The sequence below is a fragment of the Sus scrofa genome, chromosome 5 (genome assembly GCF_000003025.6).
Source record: "Sus scrofa isolate TJ Tabasco breed Duroc chromosome 5, Sscrofa11.1, whole genome shotgun sequence".
NCBI lineage: Eukaryota > Metazoa > Chordata > Mammalia > Artiodactyla > Suidae > Sus > Sus scrofa.
Window position 1 is genome coordinate 7,603,334 of NC_010447.5, and position 18,692 is coordinate 7,622,025.

Consider the following 18,692-nt stretch of genomic DNA (forward strand, 5'->3'; position numbering starts at 1 on the left):
TCCAGATTCTCTGGTGGTTTTTGTTTGTTTTTGCTTTTTTGCTTTATAGGGCCCAACCGAGTCTGTATGGAAGTTCCCAGGCTAGGGGTCAAATTGGAGGTGCAGCTGCCAGTCTACACCACGGCAGCACAGGATCCCCAGATCCTTATCCCACTGAGTGGGGTGATGGATTGAATCCGAATCCTCATGAGTACTAGTCAGGTTCTTAACGTTCTGAGCCACAGCGGAAACTCCCTAATACTTTGTTTCGACTATTTCTCAGTAAACTTTTGTTTCACTTCAGGTGAACTGCAGAAAGCCATTGACTTGTTCACAGATGCCATCAAGCTAAATCCTCGTTTGGCCATTCTGTATGCCAAGAGAGCCAGGTGAGAACTCTAAATAAAAAAGCTAATTTCTCCTTCTTTATTTAAATAAGAATTGCCTTGTGGCAATCCCAAAGATGTAATTGTTTGAAATGAATGCTTTTTAACATCATACTTATTTTTTAGTGTCTTCATCAAATTACAGAAGCCAAATGCTGCCATCCGAGACTGTGACAGAGCTATTGAAATAAATCCTGATTCAGCTCAGCCATACAAGTGGCGAGGGAAAGCACACAGGTAAATAATGAGACTTAGTTAATTTTTAAATCTGATGTTTTAATATATTTTCTTTAAAAACAAATTGCATTTAACTTTAATGTTATACATGCTCAATATGAAGAATTGTTGGACTGTCATAAGAAACAAAGAAAATAAAAATTCTTTTTATACTTTCCACTCAATGAATGCCACTGACTTTGGCAATATAGAGCCAGATGTAAGGTAAGGGTTTTTTCCAAAGTTATCTTGAGGAAAAAGAGTGGCTTTGTATCAGTGTCTTAAAAACTTTCTTTTATTTTCAGACTTTATCTTTGTACCTTAATGTTAAAAAACCTATATATATATTTTTTTTTTAATTTTATTTTATTTTATTTTTGTCTTTTTGCCTTTTCTAGGGCTGCTTCCCACAGCATATGGAGGTTCCCAGGCTAGGGGTTCAATCGGAGCTGTAGCCACCGGCCTACGCCAGAGCCACAGCAAGGCGGGATCCGAGCCGTGTCTGCGACCCATACCACAGCTCACGGCAACGCTGGATCCTTAACCCACTGAGCAAGGCCAGGGATCGAACCCGCAACCTCATGGTTCCTAGTCAGATTCGTTAACCACTGTGCCACAACGGGAACTCCCCAGTATATTATAGAAAAGGGAATTCACCAGCCTCAAGCTACTTTAGTGATGGTTGGGTCACCTGAAAAATCAGATAAAGAGGCGAATAAAGACGTTAATTTAGGAGTTCCCATCGTGGTGCAGTGGTTGCGGGTTCGGTCCCTGCCCTTGCTCAGTGGGTTAACGATCCGGCGTTGCCGTGAGCTGTGGTGTAGGTTGCAAACGCGGCTCGGATCCCGCGTTGCTGTGGCTCTGGCGTAGGCCGGTGGCTACAGCTCCGATTCAACCCCTAGCCTGGGAACCTCCATATGCCGCGGGAGCAGCCCAAGAAATAGCAACAATGACAACAAAAGACAAAAAATAAATAAATAAATAAATAAATAAAATAAAATAAAGACGTTAATTTAACCCAGAGTAGTAATCAAACCAGGAAGCAAAACGTAATAGGCAGATGAGTATTAGTGGTTTGGGGGATAAATGTCCAGCACTTTAACATCTTACGTGGATTGAAAAAGGAACTGTGCTTTAAGTGTGGATGGAAACGAATGAAAATAGATATGCTTGGGACCAACTGCATTAGATAACTAAAAAAAGTAGCTCTAGTGATTATGAAGATAAAAGTCAAAGGTACAGCTAAAAGGTTTGGAAAATTTTTTTATCAGTGCTGAGTATACAAAAGGGTCACGCATTGCTGTTGGTTGTCTTAGGACTGATCGTACTAGTCTTTGAGCGTTTCTTTGCCTTCTGGTACAACACGTCATCTTGTACATGGACTTAGAATAGGCCGTTTCTCCAGGAAGCCATGGTTTATTTTAGTGGAGATTATTTTGCAGAAGAAGAGGTTTGACCACTAGGTATGTCCATTGCTTCCAGGAAAGCATCACTATCATTTCAATTAAGAAAGTCAGAAAAATGTGTTTTAAAAATAATCATTTTAGGGAAAAAAGTTTTGAAATTTTGAGCTGGTATTTTCAATTAAAATTCAGCTTTAAATGTTTTCCTTTTTATTTTGTATTTTTGACATATTATCCTGGTATCAGAAGTCTTTGCTTCTAATATATTTACTTGTGTTACCCTACAATATACGTAAAATTGTTTTAGAATCATACCTTTTAAATCATGTTCTCCAAGTAAAGCTTAAAGTGCTCTTGCAGTTTTTATCTTCAGAATATACTTAAGATACACAGAATCCTAGTTTAAAACTTAACTTGAGGAGGAGTTCCCGTCGTGGCACAGTGGTTAACGAATCCGACTAGGAACCGTGAGGTTTTGGGTTCGATCCCTGGCCTTGCTCAGTGGGTTGAGGATCCGGTGTTGCCGTGAGCTGTGGTGTAGGTCACAGACACGGCTCGGATCCCGCATCGCTGTGGCTCTAGGAGTAGGCTGGTGGCTACAGCTCCAACTCGACCCCTAGTCTGGGAACCTCTGTATGCTGTGGGAGCGGCCCTCGAAAAGGCAAAAAAAACAAACATTAAAAAAACTTACTTGCGGAGTTCCCGTCGTGGTGCAGTGGAAACGAATCTGACTAGGAACCATGAGGTTGAGGGTTTGATTCCCCCCCCCCCCATTATGTAAACCGACAACTTTCAATTCAAAAACAAGGTTAATGTGATGTGTATTTAGCATGCTACCTTCTATATGAGATACAAAACAACACATTTAAACAGGAGAGGCAGGGTGGATCAGAAGAGAAAGGTAAAAATGGGAGTATAGGACAGCAGTGCAAATGAGAGACTTCTCTGGGTATACTTACTAACTCAGTTTTAACTCTTTTTGTCTTTTTGCCTTTTCTAGGGCCGCTCACAGGCTAGGGGTCAAATCGGAGCTGTAGCCACCAGCCTATGCCAGAGCCACAGCAACGCACGATCTGAGCCGTGTCTGCGACCTACACCACAGCTCACTGCAACGCCGGATTCTTAACCTACTGAGCAAGGCCAGGGACCGAACCTGCAACCTCAAGGTTCCTATTCGGATTCATTAACCGTTGAGCCACGACAGAACTCCAGTTTTAACTCTTTAAACATGCCAAAGTTCCTGGGTCAGGGATTGAGCCTGAGCCATAGCTGCGACCCAAGCCACTGCAGTGATACCATCAGATCCTTAACCTGTTGTGCCACAAGGGAACTCTCATATCTTTTTAAATTCTATTATATTCTGAATTTAAAACCATTTTTAAAAAATTTTTTAAACATTTTCAGTTGCTATTACAGAAAATTTAAGCTCTTAAATTTTTATAGAGTAGAACATAGTAATTGAATTTGTTCAGTAAAATTTATAATTTAGTATTTAATGTATTTAAATCTCTTTAGTATTTAAATCTCTTCTGTAACAGTCCTTTTTTAGGAGTTTCTGTCATGGCTCAGTGGTTAACGAACCGAAAGTGGGTTTACTCCTTGGCCCTGCTCAGTGGGTTAAAGATCCGGCATTGCCGTGATCTGTGGTGTAGGTCGCAGGTGCGGCTCAGATCCATGTTGCTGTGGCTATGGCGTACGCCGGCAGCTACAGCTGGAATTCATCCTCTAGCCTGGGAACCTCCATATGCCTCAGGTACAGCCCTAAAAAGACAAAAAAGACCAAAAAACAGTCCTTTTTTATAGTAAGGAAGAAAAGCACCATGCTACATAAATATGTACAAAAGGATCATAAAATTACTTTAAATCTATTTCAGACTTTTGGGCCATTGGGAAGAAGCAGCCCATGATCTTGCCCTTGCCTGTAAGCTGGATTATGATGAAGATGCTAGTGCAATGCTGAAAGAAGTTCAACCAAGGGTATGTTAGGGAAAGGGAGGTCATTAACTGATGGTCCATGGCTGTAGTACTTATACTTACTCTCTGGCAGTAAATTAACTGCAAAACAGATGCAAAGAAATAAACATTTGGAAGTTACAATCTGTAATCACTTAAATTTCTATTGAATTCAGGAAATCTCATTGAGTTCTCATGTTTTCATTTGTCATGCAGTATTATAGCAAGCTATAAAATGTGATCCAAGACTGAGTCTAGTCTGTCTTTATTTCTGTCTAAAATTATTAAAATAATTTTGGTGCATTTACATGGTAAATCTTTCAGCTTTGTGGGAAGTTGCATTATCAAGATTTTCAGAGATTTTGAAATTACGGAGCTAACTCAACAAAGTTATGTGAGATATTCTAGAGCTAGGTTCTTTAAAAATAATCATGAATAAGGTGTAAAGTAACGAATGTGAATCTCATATTTATTTTATTCTGTGAATGAATAATGTACTCCAGATATTTGGCATGGACTGTGTACTGGTGCCTGGTGCATATATTTTCCCATCATCTTATAGCAGTTAAGGCTATCATACTTTGGAGTTCCCGTCATGGCTCAGAAATGAATCTGACTAGCATCCATGAGGATGCAGGTTCGATCCCTGCCCTCGCTCAGTAGGTTAAGGATCTGGCATTGCCCTGAGCTATGGTGTAGGTCACAGACTTAGTTCAGATCCAGCATGACTCTGGCTATGGCATAGGCTGGCAGCTATGGCTCCCAACATTTTCGACCCCTAGCCTGGGAACCTCCATATGCCGCAGGTGCGGCCCTAAAAAGACCAAAAAAGACTATCATACTTCTCCTCCCTGCTCCCTTCCTTTACTGAGGAGAAAAACCTAACTGCTCTGTGTTAGGGAAGTAACTGACTGGTATGTGTGTTCCCAATCTCTGCCTTCCAGTGGCAGATAGCAGGCAGGAGTTGTCATGCGATTTCATACCTGTCCTTGCAGTAGTCAATGTGTTGAGACTTACAACACTTATCTTTGACTTCAAATCCAAGCCTCTTTCCTCTCTTTCACAGTGGACTTGTTAAAGCCTGAGTTAGATCTTTTTCTAAATGATAAATCTAAGTCATTATTCAGAAGAACTATGTGTTAAATTAAAACTCTTTACAAAGGAAAGTAATTCTTTAACAAAACCATTGATTTGGGAGTTCTCTGGTGACAAAGTAGGTTAAGGATCCAGCATTGTCACTGCTGCAGCCTGGGTTGGTGTTACGGTGTGGGTTTGATCCCTGCCTGGCCCAGGAACTTGGCCAAAAAAAAAAAAAAAAAAAACCATGTTGATTTGTGTCGGTATTATTCAACTTTCAGAAAAGACATATGGCGCTTCTTTTTCTAGGCCCAAAAAATTGCTGAACATCGGCGCAAGTATGAGCGAAAACGTGAAGAGCGAGAGATAAAAGAAAGAATAGAAAGGGTTAAGAAGGCTCGGGAAGAACATGAGAGAGCCCAGAGGGTAAGACTTGTATGATTAAACTGTGGAAGGCAAATGTCGTAGAATTTTTTTTAACATCTCTCTTAATTCCTACCTCTCTTACTTAGTGCTGGCTGCAGTACTCTGTAGGATAATGATTCTGCTCTGGAGTTTTCCTTCCCCTCATTATCTCTAATTTGTGGGGATATTTTTAGTCTTCAAATTCTTAAGTGAGTTTATATTTCACCAATTTATATTCTTATTTGTGTTCTCCTAAAATCAAGGCTTTTTCCTGGTTAGGTAATTAATTTTAAATTTGGGGAGTTGCCATTGTGGCTCAGCAGTAACAAACCCAACTAGTATATATTAGGACACGGGTTTAGTCCCTGGCCTTGCTCAGCAGATTAAGGATCCAGCATTGCCATGAGCTGTGGTGTGAGTCGAAGACGTGACTCTAATTCAGCCCCTAGCCTGGGGACTTCCATATGCCTTGGGAGTGGCTTTAAAAATACAAATCGATAAAACTTGGCGTATTTGTCTTTTTTAGGATACATGCCCTGATATCTTTAAGTTTTATGATTCTTTCTGTTTTAATAGGAGATTCATAGCTATTTATAATTGACTTTAGTTAGAGTTCCTCCTATGGCACAATTGGGTTTAGAATCTGACAGCATGGCTCAAGTAGCCACAGAGCCGAGAGTTAGACCCCAGCTCATCACAGTAGGTTAAAGGAACCAGCATTGCTGCAACTGCTGCCTAGGTCACAGGTGCGGCTCGAATTCAGTCCCTGGCCTGAAAAAAAAATGAAATAAAATTGATTTTAGTCGTTGTAGCAACATGGAGAGACCAAATAAGTGAAGTAAATCAGAAAAAGACAAATAATCATATGATGTTGCGAATATGTGGAATCTAAAAACATTATACCAATGAATTTACCTTCAAAACAGGAATAGACTTAAAGATATAAAAACTTGTGGTTTTCAAAGGGGAAGGAGGCATAAAGTAGGAATTTGGGATTAGCAGATTCATACTACTATACATAAAATAATAACAAAGTCTTACTGTATATACTCAATATCTTGTAATCTATATTGGACAAGAATTTGAAAAAAGCTTATATAGTTATATATATGTTATATACATAAATATATGTGTTATATGTAACTATGTATTTCACTGAATCACTTTGCTATCCACCTGAACCTAACAACATTGTAAATCAACACTCAAATTTTTAAAAAATTTAATAAGTAATGTTCGCTCTAGTTTTTCTTTAGTTTCCATTACAAATTATGCTATATAAAATTGAGAAGAAAAAAGTCCATAATTTCTCTGCAATATTGTTGCTGCTATTATTGAGGTTTCTTATAGCTTTTTTCTATATTAGCTTCTTACATCAACAGAATCAATTTTCATATGCTTATTTCCAGCATCGTTGAAGGATATAAAACTATGTTATAGTTACATAATGTTACAACCTGTTTTGTTTAATATTTTTAATTCAGTATGCTTGATTTTTTTAGGATTGTCGTTCATAATACCCAAGAGTAATTTTTACATTTATATATTCCTTCATAACTGCTCATGAGGGAAATTGTTTTCCCTTTGTTTTTAAGAAAACAGCAAAAACAAACTTGTAAGTCTCCAGTTGTATTTGTTGTTGAGTTTTGTAGAGGAGAGTGTGGAAATGGTGAACCTGGGGAACAAAAGCCGTGGCAGCCTTAGTAATGCCAACATGTGCTTTTATTTTGGAGCTTTAAAACAGTAAGAATTTAATTTTCATAATCATGAGCAGATGTCAGTGCTGTGAATTGCTTTCCAGGTTTTTTCCCTCCCCCAAGTTGAAGTAAAATACGACTTGAAATCAGTACCAAAAGTAAAATGTGCTCATTGAGAATCCAAATGAAAATTGTTTTCTTGGAGGATGGGGTGTCTCCTTTAGTTTAGTATTGCCATTTGAAACTTTTCATTCCTTTTAGTCCTTTAACTAGCTTATTTTATATTTTTTTCATTGTTTTGCTTAGCATAGAAGTGGACAGCAGACTTCCCCCTCTCATTAAATTTTTTTTTTTTTTTTTTTTTTTTATTATTAAAGGAGGAAGAAGCCAGACGGCAATCAGGAGCTCAGTATGGCTCTTTTCCAGGTATTTTAAAAGAAAAATTAAAACTCTTAATATTAAGTAATTGCAGAATACTCTGATTTGGGGGCTCAGGTACGTATATTGTATTTAGTACTATTAGTCTCTCAAATACTGTATGTCAGCCTCTAGAAGTTTGGTTCTCTTTAAAAATTTTGTTAGTGGAAATACAGTATATGACTTCCCTCGTATTTTGAGCATTATACTTTTTTGGTGGGGGTAGGGGGGTTGGTCTTTTCTATGGCCGCACCCACGGCATATGGAGGTTCCCAGGCTAGGGGTCCAGTCAGAGCTACAGCTGCCGGCCTACGCCAGAGCCACAGCAACGCGGGATCCAAGCCATGTCTGACCTACACCACAGTTCATGGCAACACTGGATCCTTAACCCACTGAGCAAGGCCAGGGATCCAACCCACAACCTCATGGCTTCTAGTCAGATTTGTTAACCACTGGGCCACGACGGGAACTCCTTTTTGGTCTTTCTCTATGGCCGCTCCTGCGGCATGTGGAGGTTCCCAGGCTAGGGGTTGAATCGAAGCTGAAGCTATTGGCCTACACCACAGCCACATCAATGCCAGATCTGAGCCTCATCTGTGACCTACACCACAGCTTATGGCAATGCCAGATCCTTAACCACTGAGTGAGGCCAGGGATTGAACCTGCGTCCTCATGAATACTAGTCAGATTGATTTCCGCTGAGCCATGATGGGAACTCCGAGCAGTATATTTTTTAAAGATAGGTGACTTTTATTGAGGCCTGATCTTTATATTTTATTAAAAGGCCATAAGAATTTATTATGACGGAAGTATTAATTTATTAAAGTATTCTTAAATTGCCGTAATAGAATTTTGTTCTGTTACACATTGGTATTCATGAGGATAGCTGGAAAAGCATGGAGTCATTAAGCACAAAACATGTTTTGAGTTCAGTGTAAAAATAATATACATTCTTCCCTTTCTTGCAAATGTCAAGTGATTAGAAATTACTAGTGAGGCAAAACCTTGAATGATTGCAGAGGCCTATGTGATACAGGCAGAAAAACTTTTTTTTTTGTCTTTTTGCCATTTCTTGGGCTGCTCCTGTGGCATATGGAGGTTCCCAGGTTAGGGGTTAAATCAGAGCTGTAGCCACTGGGCTACGCCAGGGCCACAGGAACGTGGGATCCAAGCCGCGTCTGCATCATACACCACAGCTCATGGCAACGCTGGATTCTTAACCCACAGAGCAAGGCCAGGGATCCAACCCGCAACCTCATAGTTCCTAGTCGGATTCGTTAACCACTGCGCCACGATGGGAACTCCGCAGAAGAACTTTTAAAAAAGCACTCAGAGAATGTATTTTGGGTACTTCCTAAATGAGACATTATGAAATTTACACAAAGACCAGAAGAGACCTTTTTTTTTGTCTTTTTAGGGCCATACCCACAGCATATGGAGGTTCCCAGGCTACAGATTGAATTGGAGCTGTGGCCAGTGGCCTACGCCATAGCCACAGCAATGCCAGATCCAAGCCACGTCTGCAACCTACACCATAGGTCATGGGAACGACAGATCTTTAACCCACTGAGCAAGGCCAGGGATCGAATCTGTGATTCAATTTGTTTCTGCTGAGCCATGATGGGAACTCCCAGAAGAGATTTTTTTTAAGTTAGTAATTTGAATAGGGAATCAGCGGCCCCAAAGTAACTAGCTTTCTTTTAAAGGTTTATAGATTATAGAGGCAGCTTCACACCATTTAATATGTCTCGGCCACTGCTCAGCACTTACATGGTTAGAGGTTAGAAAAGGTACTCTGTACTCTGGAAGGTCATGTGCCAAAAGCAACAACAACAGAAGAAAGAACACACTTTGCATACATTGACGATGACTTGGGAGAGAATGTGAGAAAATAAATTTTAGCTCAGAGCTGCTCTTTTGTTCAACTTACAAATCAATTTTATGTCAGGTACCTGTGTTTTAGAAAATGACCACTAATTTGGACTAATACTAGAGATAGTTTTTTGTTAAATGGATTTTATCATGTAGATTGGACAAGCAGACAGGCTAACTATTGTTGCCTTGGGCCAGTAATTTTTTTTCAGGTAGAAACTTGTTTTTGAAAGTCAGTGGCAAGAGCTCCCGTCATGGCTCAGCGGTAACAAAACCGACTAGTATCCATGAGGACACGGGTTTGGTCCTTGGCCTCACTCAGTGGGTTAAGGATCCGTCATTGCTATGTGCTCTGGTGTGTGGGCTGGCAGCTGCAGCTCTGATTTGACCCCTAGCCTGGGAACGTCATGTACCAAGGGTGCGGCCAAGACCAAAAAAAAAAGTCAGCAGGAAAAGAAGCCAGAAGTTGTTTTCAGACCCCATTAGATCTCTTTATCTGTGATGGTTAATTATTTATGGGTATGTTTGAATTATTGAGGCAGATGGAAATCATTTCGTTATACATATTTATCGTCTTAATTAAAATGACCCTTTATCTATAGAATACATTGTGACTTGTATTTCTCTTCAGTATGTCCCTGTATTAATGGTTAAGTGTGATTTTAGGATATCTCTAATAGACATGAAGATTTATTATAGTGGAAAACTGAGTAGAAAAGTTTGGGTTTGTAATCTAAAAATATGCCAGGAGAATTAAATCCTTTTTGCTAGAGCATTCTTTTCAGTATAAAGAGGCAGCACAGCACCAGGACTGTTTGTTAAAAGTACAGATTTCTGGAGTTCTTTTGTAGCACAGCTGGTTAAGGATATGGCCTTGTCACTGTAGTGGCTCTGGTTGTTGCTGTGGCATGGGTTTGATCCCTGGCCCAGGAACTTAAAAATGTTGCAGGCACGGCCCCCAAAAACCAAAACAAACTAGTGAATAAAAATAGTACTTCATATTTAAAAAAAAATAACAGATTTTCAGTTTCATTTTTAGAAATTTTGATTTTAGACGGGGTGGAGATCAAAACACAGCTGCTCTTTTTTTTTTTTTTTTTTTTTTAATGTCTTTTTAGGGCCGCTCCTGTGGCTTATGGAGCTTCCCAGGCTAGGGGTCCAGTCAGAGCTGTAGCTGCCGACCTACACCACAGCTACAACCAAGCCAGCTCTGAGTCAAGTCTGCGACCTTTACCGCAGATCACAGCAGCACTGGATTCTTAACTCAGTGAGCAAGGCCAGGGATCAAACCTGCGTCTTCATGGATACTAGTCAGATTTGTTTCTGGGTTCCCAAAAAAAAAAGGTAGTTCCACAATAGGAACTCCTCCACAGCTTTTTATAACAAGCATTTCAGGTAGTTCTTGAAGGAATAACTGCTCCAGGGGAAAATAGTTTTGGGAAAAAAACAACCTCTCTTGAATTTCCATTATTGAAACAGGTAAGTAATATCAAAGAATGAGAAAGTAATTAATTTCTTAATTCCAAGAGACTGTTAGGTTTCTCTTTAAAGTAGGATTAGTTTTCTTTTTAAAGTTTTGTTTCTAGGAAAAGGTATTTACAGCCTTATATTTTAGGAGAAAATCTGATGTTAAAAATTGTCTTGTTAACCTCCAGTTATGTTTAGGGTACTTTGTGTTTGGTAGCACCCTTGCTCTTTGCGCATGATGCATTCGTGAAGGACGTTACAGTACACTCTCAGGGTACTTGGAAATACGGTTGGTGTCTATACTGATCTTTCATTAATTCTTGCAGGTGGTTTTCCTGGGGGAATGCCTGGTAATTTTCCTGGAGGAATGCCTGGAATGGGAGGGAGCATGCCTGGAATGGCAGGAATGCCTGGGCTCAATGAAATTCTTAGTGATCCCGAGGTTCTTGCAGCCATGCAGGTAAGACTTGGAAGAACAGAGTTGGCGTTTATGTCACTAAAGCACTCTTTCATAGTTCCATGTGAAGACAGGTTACCCTGTTAACCATATTTTGTTGATCTGAATTACCCAGTAGCCAATTATGGAGGTGTAACATTCATTTTCTGTTTTCAGAATAAGTAGCTTCAGTTTTTAAAAAATGGTTTATTGTGGGGGAGTTCCCATTGTGGCTCAGGGGTAATGAACCTGACTACTATCTGTGAGTTTACAGGTTCGATCCCTGGCCTTGCTCAGTGGGTTAAGGATCTGGTGTTGCCGAGAGCTATGGTGTAGGTCACAGACACAACTTGGATCTGGCATTACTGTAGCTGTGGTGTAGGCTGGCAGCTATAGCTCTGATTCAACTCCTGGCGTGGGAACCTCCATATACCGTGGGTTCGGCCCAAAATGATAGGAAAAAAATGGGATTTATGGGGAATGCTCTGCATTAGTTAACAATTACATCCAGTTCTTTTCTTTGTATCAAAATTTTATGTCTTTTTCATTGTCAGGTGACATAATTGTTTGACTTGGAATTGCACATTAATATTTATACTTTAGGAGTTGCTTGGTAGCTCAGTGGGTTAGTGATCTAGCATTGTCACTGCTGTGGTTCGGGTTTGATTACTGGCCTGGGAACTTCTGCGTACCGTGGCATGGTCCCCAAAATATTTGTGCTTCATTGACTTGCCCAAATCTGAGTTAACTTGGCCATGACAAAATTATAGGTCTAAATAAAGAGATAGCACTTAAAATAATAAAATTATTGACCCATAGGACATTTTTTTAAATAATAAAAAAAATCTGTACCCTTTATTTGCAGGATCCAGAAGTTATGGTGGCCTTCCAGGATGTGGCGCAGAACCCAGCAAATATGTCGAAATATCAGAGCAACCCAAAGGTTATGAATCTCATCAGTAAATTGTCAGCCAAATTTGGAGGTCAAGCGTAATGCCCTTCTGATAAATAAAGCCCTTGCTTAAGGAAAAGCAACTTGGATCACCTAACGGATGTCGCAATAATACAAACCAGTGTACCTCTGACCTTCTCATGAAGAAAGCTGGGGTGCTTTGAAGATAATCCCTACCCCTTTGCCCCAAGTGCAGCTGAAACATTTTACAGTGGTTTGCCATTAGGTAGTCATTCATTCAGATAATGTTTTCCTACTAGAAATTAAAAACTTTAAACACTTTTTAAACCTTAAAAATATTTAAGACAAATTAAAAGGTTGTGTTAATCCCTACTTTTTTCTTTACTAATCATTTTAGTTTTTTCCTTTGAATTAATTAGGCAAGGAAAATACTTCAGTATGGAAGATTTATTGTTCACATTTGAGTGAAATAAAGATTTATTAATGAGGAGCAAATACAGCATTTAAATAGATAAAATTTAAGTTGGATATTTGGCTACTGAGGCATTTTGATTTGTCTTTTTAATTGCTTTGTTACTGTTATTTTTTAATGATTTGCTTCCGTAAAAGTATTGGGACCACTGGTATTGCAGTAGGACCTGGGTAGGGACTGGAAGTACTTGGCAGGGCAGCAGCAATCTTACTACAGTTTCTATAATACGTACCCTTGTGCAGATGCGTTTAAATCTTACACTGTGGTGAAGGGATGATTTTTATAATGCTGCAGTAGAATTGGGTTACATAGCTCTGTTCTTGTCTGATATCTAAAATAAATGTTTCATTTTATTTCCACATATGGGAAATAAGGGAATATTTTTCTCTTTATGTTTCTATGTTTAAAATGTGCTATTCAGATCAGAAAATGCCCAGACTCTTTAAAGTGTACTTTCTACTTGTTTTCACATTTTTTTCCTCTTCTTGGGCTAAAGATGGTCCTTTTTCACTAGCGTCATTACTGCTGTCATCATTCACAGTGTAATCATGCAAGCACATTTAATGCTGGGTTTAATATGTGGTACATATAATGACTATGTAGAGTAATACCCATAATAGCTGTAGTTTCTTTCTTGGCCAAGAGATTTCATATTTTAAATGTTAGATTTCCACTTCAGTGAAATTTTAACGTACCAAATGTTGAAAGAAAGGATTCCCTTTGCTGTTTGGCCTCCTACTTGGGAATTATCTTTTGTGGCTAGAATTTATTTTGTACTAATCTTTATAATTTGGAGAATACGAAGGTTGATACACAAAGAGGGAAACCTAAATTCTTAATCCAGCATGACCTAAAAAACTGATAAGATTAATGGTGGTTGTTCCTTGTGGAATTGTCAGCATTATGAAAGAGTCATTGTTCCATTCAGCTCTTAAACACTGCACCTATATACCCACCTCTCTTTTTTCCTTTCCTCTCCTCTAAGGATGGAGAAAACTGATAAATTTTCTGTTGTACATCCAGTTTTTATTAAATGAGACTGAAGTTCAGGGAGTGTATGAGGAATTGCTAGGTTTCTACTTACTATCTTTCAATTTAAATTGCTAGTGTTTAAAAGCCATTTCAAAGGATGAAACTCTGAACTTTGCTTATTTGAAGAATCAATGGTAGGAGCATTAAAGTAAAATCCATGGAATACATTTCTGAAATCCTAAGTTAATTCAGATTCTTACCCTTTGCTGTACACAAGCAAATAGAAATGCATCTGTTATATAAGAAAAAGCTGTATGCTGGCTGAGCATGCTTTTTAAGTCCTTTAAAAATACTCAGCATATAAACCTGTTTGAGCTTGCTGGTGTTCTCTTAGTTAATTTGAGTTCCCCTTTCTCAAAATTTCCAATATGTGCTGTGAATAACTCATGACCAGCTGCTTCTGGGTTCTTTATTTGGTTTATTTGATTAACTACTTATTACGTAAGTGCATTCTGTCATTGCACATACTCCCGTAAGTAGGTAAAAGTAAAATGGTCTTCTGAAAATGTGTCCTGTGCTTTTAGACTCTTTAAGTTACACAGACATACTTCATTTTCACAGAAACTCCATATTTCTAAGCCAGAAATGTTCTTTTCTTGTGCTGATGATGCTATAAGAAGGAAAAGGAGGGTTTTTTCCCTGCTTAAAGATATATAGTTATTGGATATTTCTAGCCATGTTAAAAATAAAGTATGGTTTCAAATTGCGTATTGGCTCTTCCCACCACCACTTTTTATTCCAGCACATGTTCTATTTCTTGTATTACTCTTGTCACTTGCCCTGAAGTATTTATTGACAGTAGATTTTTAGATTATAAAGTGTTGTTAACAAGGACCTCTAAAAATACATTCACTTAAGTAAAACAATTTTACTTCAGATAGTAGCTCTGCTGAACTCCTAGGGGGCTTCCATTTCTGCTCTGAGCAAGCAGAGAACATCTTCTAGCCTGAAAAAAAGTGGGACACGGGGTAAGTGTATGCTGAGATCCTGATGCTAACACATGGAATTAACATTTTATCCTTCTATCCCATTGGTCAGCTTTATTTTGTCCTTTATTTAGCTGCAAGTAAAGCTACGAAGTAAGAGTCCATAGCTGTGTTTTCACGTGCCCAACAAAAAATAATTATTACTGTGGAGAAATGCAGGAAAGATCTTAAGTAACAACCAGCAGTCTGCCAAAACTAGGAAATACTGGCCCAATGGGAAGAGGGAGAAACATTTCAGAGATTTGCTAATAATAGCCAAAATTAATGCACCCAAGTAGGCAAATGTATCAAGTGAGTAGTATTTAATCTGTGCCAAGCACTTCTGGTGATGACCCAATTTTATTTGGATGAGGAAGCTGAAGCACCTATGTAAGTAAATTGCCCATGGTAGCACAATTTACGGAACTTATTAGCAGGCTCTTCCCTTAAGATGTCTTTTCTCCTATATTCTGTGTTTCCCCCTATGTGTACAAGGTTGCTTCTTGGAGAATTACTCGTCTATTCAAGAAATTGTAAACAATGTATATTTGAAGGGCATTAGTTAAATGAGTGCCACGCTATTGAGTGCTGATATTCACAAACATGGGAGCTTCTCATAGGGGCTGTCCACTTGTGATGGGCCCAGTAAGAGGGCTAGTTTTAAAAATCAGGGTGTAGGAGTCCCCATTGTGGCACAGTGGAAAAGAATCCGACTGGTATCCATGAGGACACAGGTTTGATCCGTGGTCTTGCTGAGTGGGTCAGGGATCCAGCATTGCCGTGGATGTGGCATAGGCCGGCAGCTGTAGCTCTGATTCGACCCCTAGCCTGGGAGCTTCCACATGCTGCAGATGCGGCCCTAAAAAGCAAAAAATAAAATAACAAAAATTATGGTGTAGGAGTTCCCGTTAAGGCTCAGTGGTTAACGAATCTGACTAGGAACCATGAGGTTGCAGGTTCCATCCCTGGCCTTGCTCAGTGCGTTAAGGATCTGGCGTTGCTGTGAGCTGTGGTGTAGGTTGCACATGCAGCTTGGATCCAGTGTTGCTGTGGCTCTGGTGTAGGCCAGTGGCCACAGCTCTGATTCAACCCCTAGCCTGGGAACTTCCATATGCCACAGAAGCAGCCCTAGAAATGGCCAAGAGACAAAAAAATAAAAATTATGGTGTAGTAATTTTTAAAATTCAGTGTGTATCACTATTTACAGCGAATAAAGTGTAACTTTAAATGGAATGCATATAGTTGGGGGGGTAGGGTGAGATTCCCTAAAGTAGATGTAAAATTAATGAAGCTATTAAACTTATAAAAGCTCAAATTTAGCAGTTCCTACTGTGGCTCAGCAGTACAAATCCAACTAGCATCCATGAGGATGAGGGTTCAATCCCTGGCCTCAGTGGTTTAAGGATCTGGCATTACTGTGGTGTTGGTGGCAGCAAAAGGCACCACCGTTTGCACTAGTTCAGCAAACATTTTGAAACGATTGTTAAGTATTAAGCAGAACCAGAGTGAGGGGGGTTGTAAATAGAACTAGTATGAACACACACAGAAGTGCTATGAAAATCTTAGTACATGGTATATAATCAGGATGTTTTAGTGGCTCACTCAGATCACTGGGATACTTGCAGGTTGTAGTGTAACTTGACCATAAATATGCCAGTGTAGAAACTATGTACATGAAATGTAAGGTTCTGGCTAAGTTACTTTTATTTTGTAGTGACAGTGTAGATGTGAACAAAATGACAGTAAATTTTTTGAAGTTCCTGCAGTGGCACAATGGCTTAAGAATCCGAATGCAGTGGCTTGGATAGCTGAGGAAGTGCAGGTTCAATCCCTAGCCCAGGTGCAGTGGGGTAAAGGATTCGGCGTTGCTGCCGCGTCAGATTCAGTCCTTGGCTTGGGAATTTCCATGTGCCCCAGGTGCAGCCATAAAATTAAAAAAAAAAATTTATAAGTACTGTTTTTGCAGTGTGGAACTTCATGCTGATGTGATTCAGGAAGGTCTCTGAGAAAAAAATAGTAAATAGGAATACTGAGATGTGAAAGTGAATTTTAAGAGCAAGCAAAAAAGTTACGATTTTTAGAAATTGAAAATAGCTCTGTAAGAAATGCAAATCAAAACTACCATGAGATATCACCTCACACCAGTCCGAATGGCCATCATTAATAAATCCACAAATAACAAGTGCTGGAGGGGCTGTGGAGAAAAGGGAACCCTCCTGCACTGTTGGTGGGAATGTAAACTGGTACAGCCACTATGGAGAACAGTTTGGAGATACCTTAGAAATCTATACATAGAACTTCCATATGACCCCGCAATCCCACTCTTGGGCATCTATCCGGACAAAACTCTACTTAAAAGAGACACATGCACCCGCATGTTCATTGCAGCACTATTCACAATAGCCAGGACATGGAAACAACCCAAATGTCCATCGACAGATGATTGGATTCGGAAGATGTGGTATATGTACACAATGGAATACTACTCAGCCATAAAAAAGAATGACATAATGCCATTTGCAGCAACATGGATGGAACCAGAGAATCTCATACTGAGTGAAGTGAGCCAGAAAGACAAAGACAAATACCATATGATTTCACTTATAACTGGAATCTAATATCCAGCACAAATGAACATCTCCTTAGAAAAGAAAATCATATAGACTTGGAGAAGAGACTTGTGGCTGCCTGATGGGAGGGGGAGGGAGTGGGAGGGATCGGGAGCTTGGGCTTATCAGACACAACTTAGAATAGATTTACAAGGAGATCCTGCTGAATAGCATTGAGAACTTTGTCTAGATACTCATGTTGCAACAGAAGAAAGGGTGGGGGAAAAATATAATTGTAATGTATACATGTAAGGATAACCTGACCCCCTTGCTGTACAGTGGGAAAATTAAAAAAAAAAAAAATAAAATAGCTCTGTAGAGGTAGTTCTGTTTAATAGATAATGTATGTACATAAGTGCTTGCACTGTTTATATGACTTGTAGAGTAGAAAGGTAATTCTGTCTTGATTGAGATATTTTTTGATAGCTGGGATGCAAAAGATTTCACACAGATGAACATGCTGTCTGCTCTAGGTCATACCCTACAAATAGAATTATGAGAAATTACACTGTGGGAGTTCCCACTGTGGCTCAGCTCAGTGTTTTTCAGTGTTAGAAACCCAACATAGCCTCCGAGAGGATCTGGGTTGGCTCCCTAGCCTCCCTCTGTGGGTTAAGGATCCATTGTTGCCACAAGCTGTGGAGTAGGTAGCAGAAGTGGCTCGGCTCCAGTGTTGAGGTGACTGTGGCCTAGGCCACAGCTGCAGCTCCTATTAGACCCCTGGCCTGGGAATGTCCACATACCACAGGTGCGATAGTAAAGAAAAAATATTAATCGTGTTCAATTACCATCATAAAGACAGTATATTTATAAATCTGCATGCTACATAATCCGGTTTGTTCTTGAGAGAGCTTTCAATTTAATTAGGAGTTCATGAGAACTGAGTTCTCAAATTTTCAGCAGACAAGCTTCTATGTTCTAGTGCCAGAATCCTATCTTCATTTGACTTTCACTGCGCCTTCCTGTCATGACTCTAGAGGGTGGTAGAAATGATTCCTACAACAGGACATCTAGCGGCAACTTAAATTAGTACATACAAATAAGCACTTCTAAATACGTGTCCCCAGCTCGTCTTTGACTTAGCTGTGGTCACCACCCTAAATGAAAGGGAGTTTAAAGGGAAAGGGATCCTAACCAGTGGTGGTTAAAATATTTTCTGCAAATTTTGTGAAAACACAAGCAGGTGAACATCTTTAGGGCCCTCTGCTGGGAGTAAATGTAAAGGGCAGAAAACATTGAGGCTGGCTGTAGTAAGTACTCGAGGATTATCAGCAAGGATTATAAAAGTAAACTAACCGGTCCTGAAGCTGGCAGAGACGCTGAACTATGGTGCCCAAGTGAAGAAGTAAGGTTGAAGTTCTAAAGCATGGTGTATTATGCTATGATGTCGGTG

The 18,692-nt window shown here is 39.5% G+C and overlaps 1 protein-coding gene across 1 annotated transcript in view; it reads left to right on the plus strand.

Moving 5' to 3' along the window:
* ST13 (ST13, Hsp70 interacting protein) overlaps positions 1-14,433 on the plus strand; it is a 34,693-nt gene extending 20,260 nt beyond the window's left edge. Inside the window, exons 6-12 of the mRNA XM_003481531.4 lie at positions 284-368; positions 492-602; positions 3,859-3,961; positions 5,324-5,440; positions 7,494-7,542; positions 11,199-11,332; positions 12,174-14,433. Coding sequence (XP_003481579.1) covers positions 284-368; positions 492-602; positions 3,859-3,961; positions 5,324-5,440; positions 7,494-7,542; positions 11,199-11,332; positions 12,174-12,302 — 728 coding nt within the window. The 3' untranslated portion in view covers positions 12,303-14,433. The remainder of the gene's footprint in view (positions 1-283; positions 369-491; positions 603-3,858; positions 3,962-5,323; positions 5,441-7,493; positions 7,543-11,198; positions 11,333-12,173) is intronic.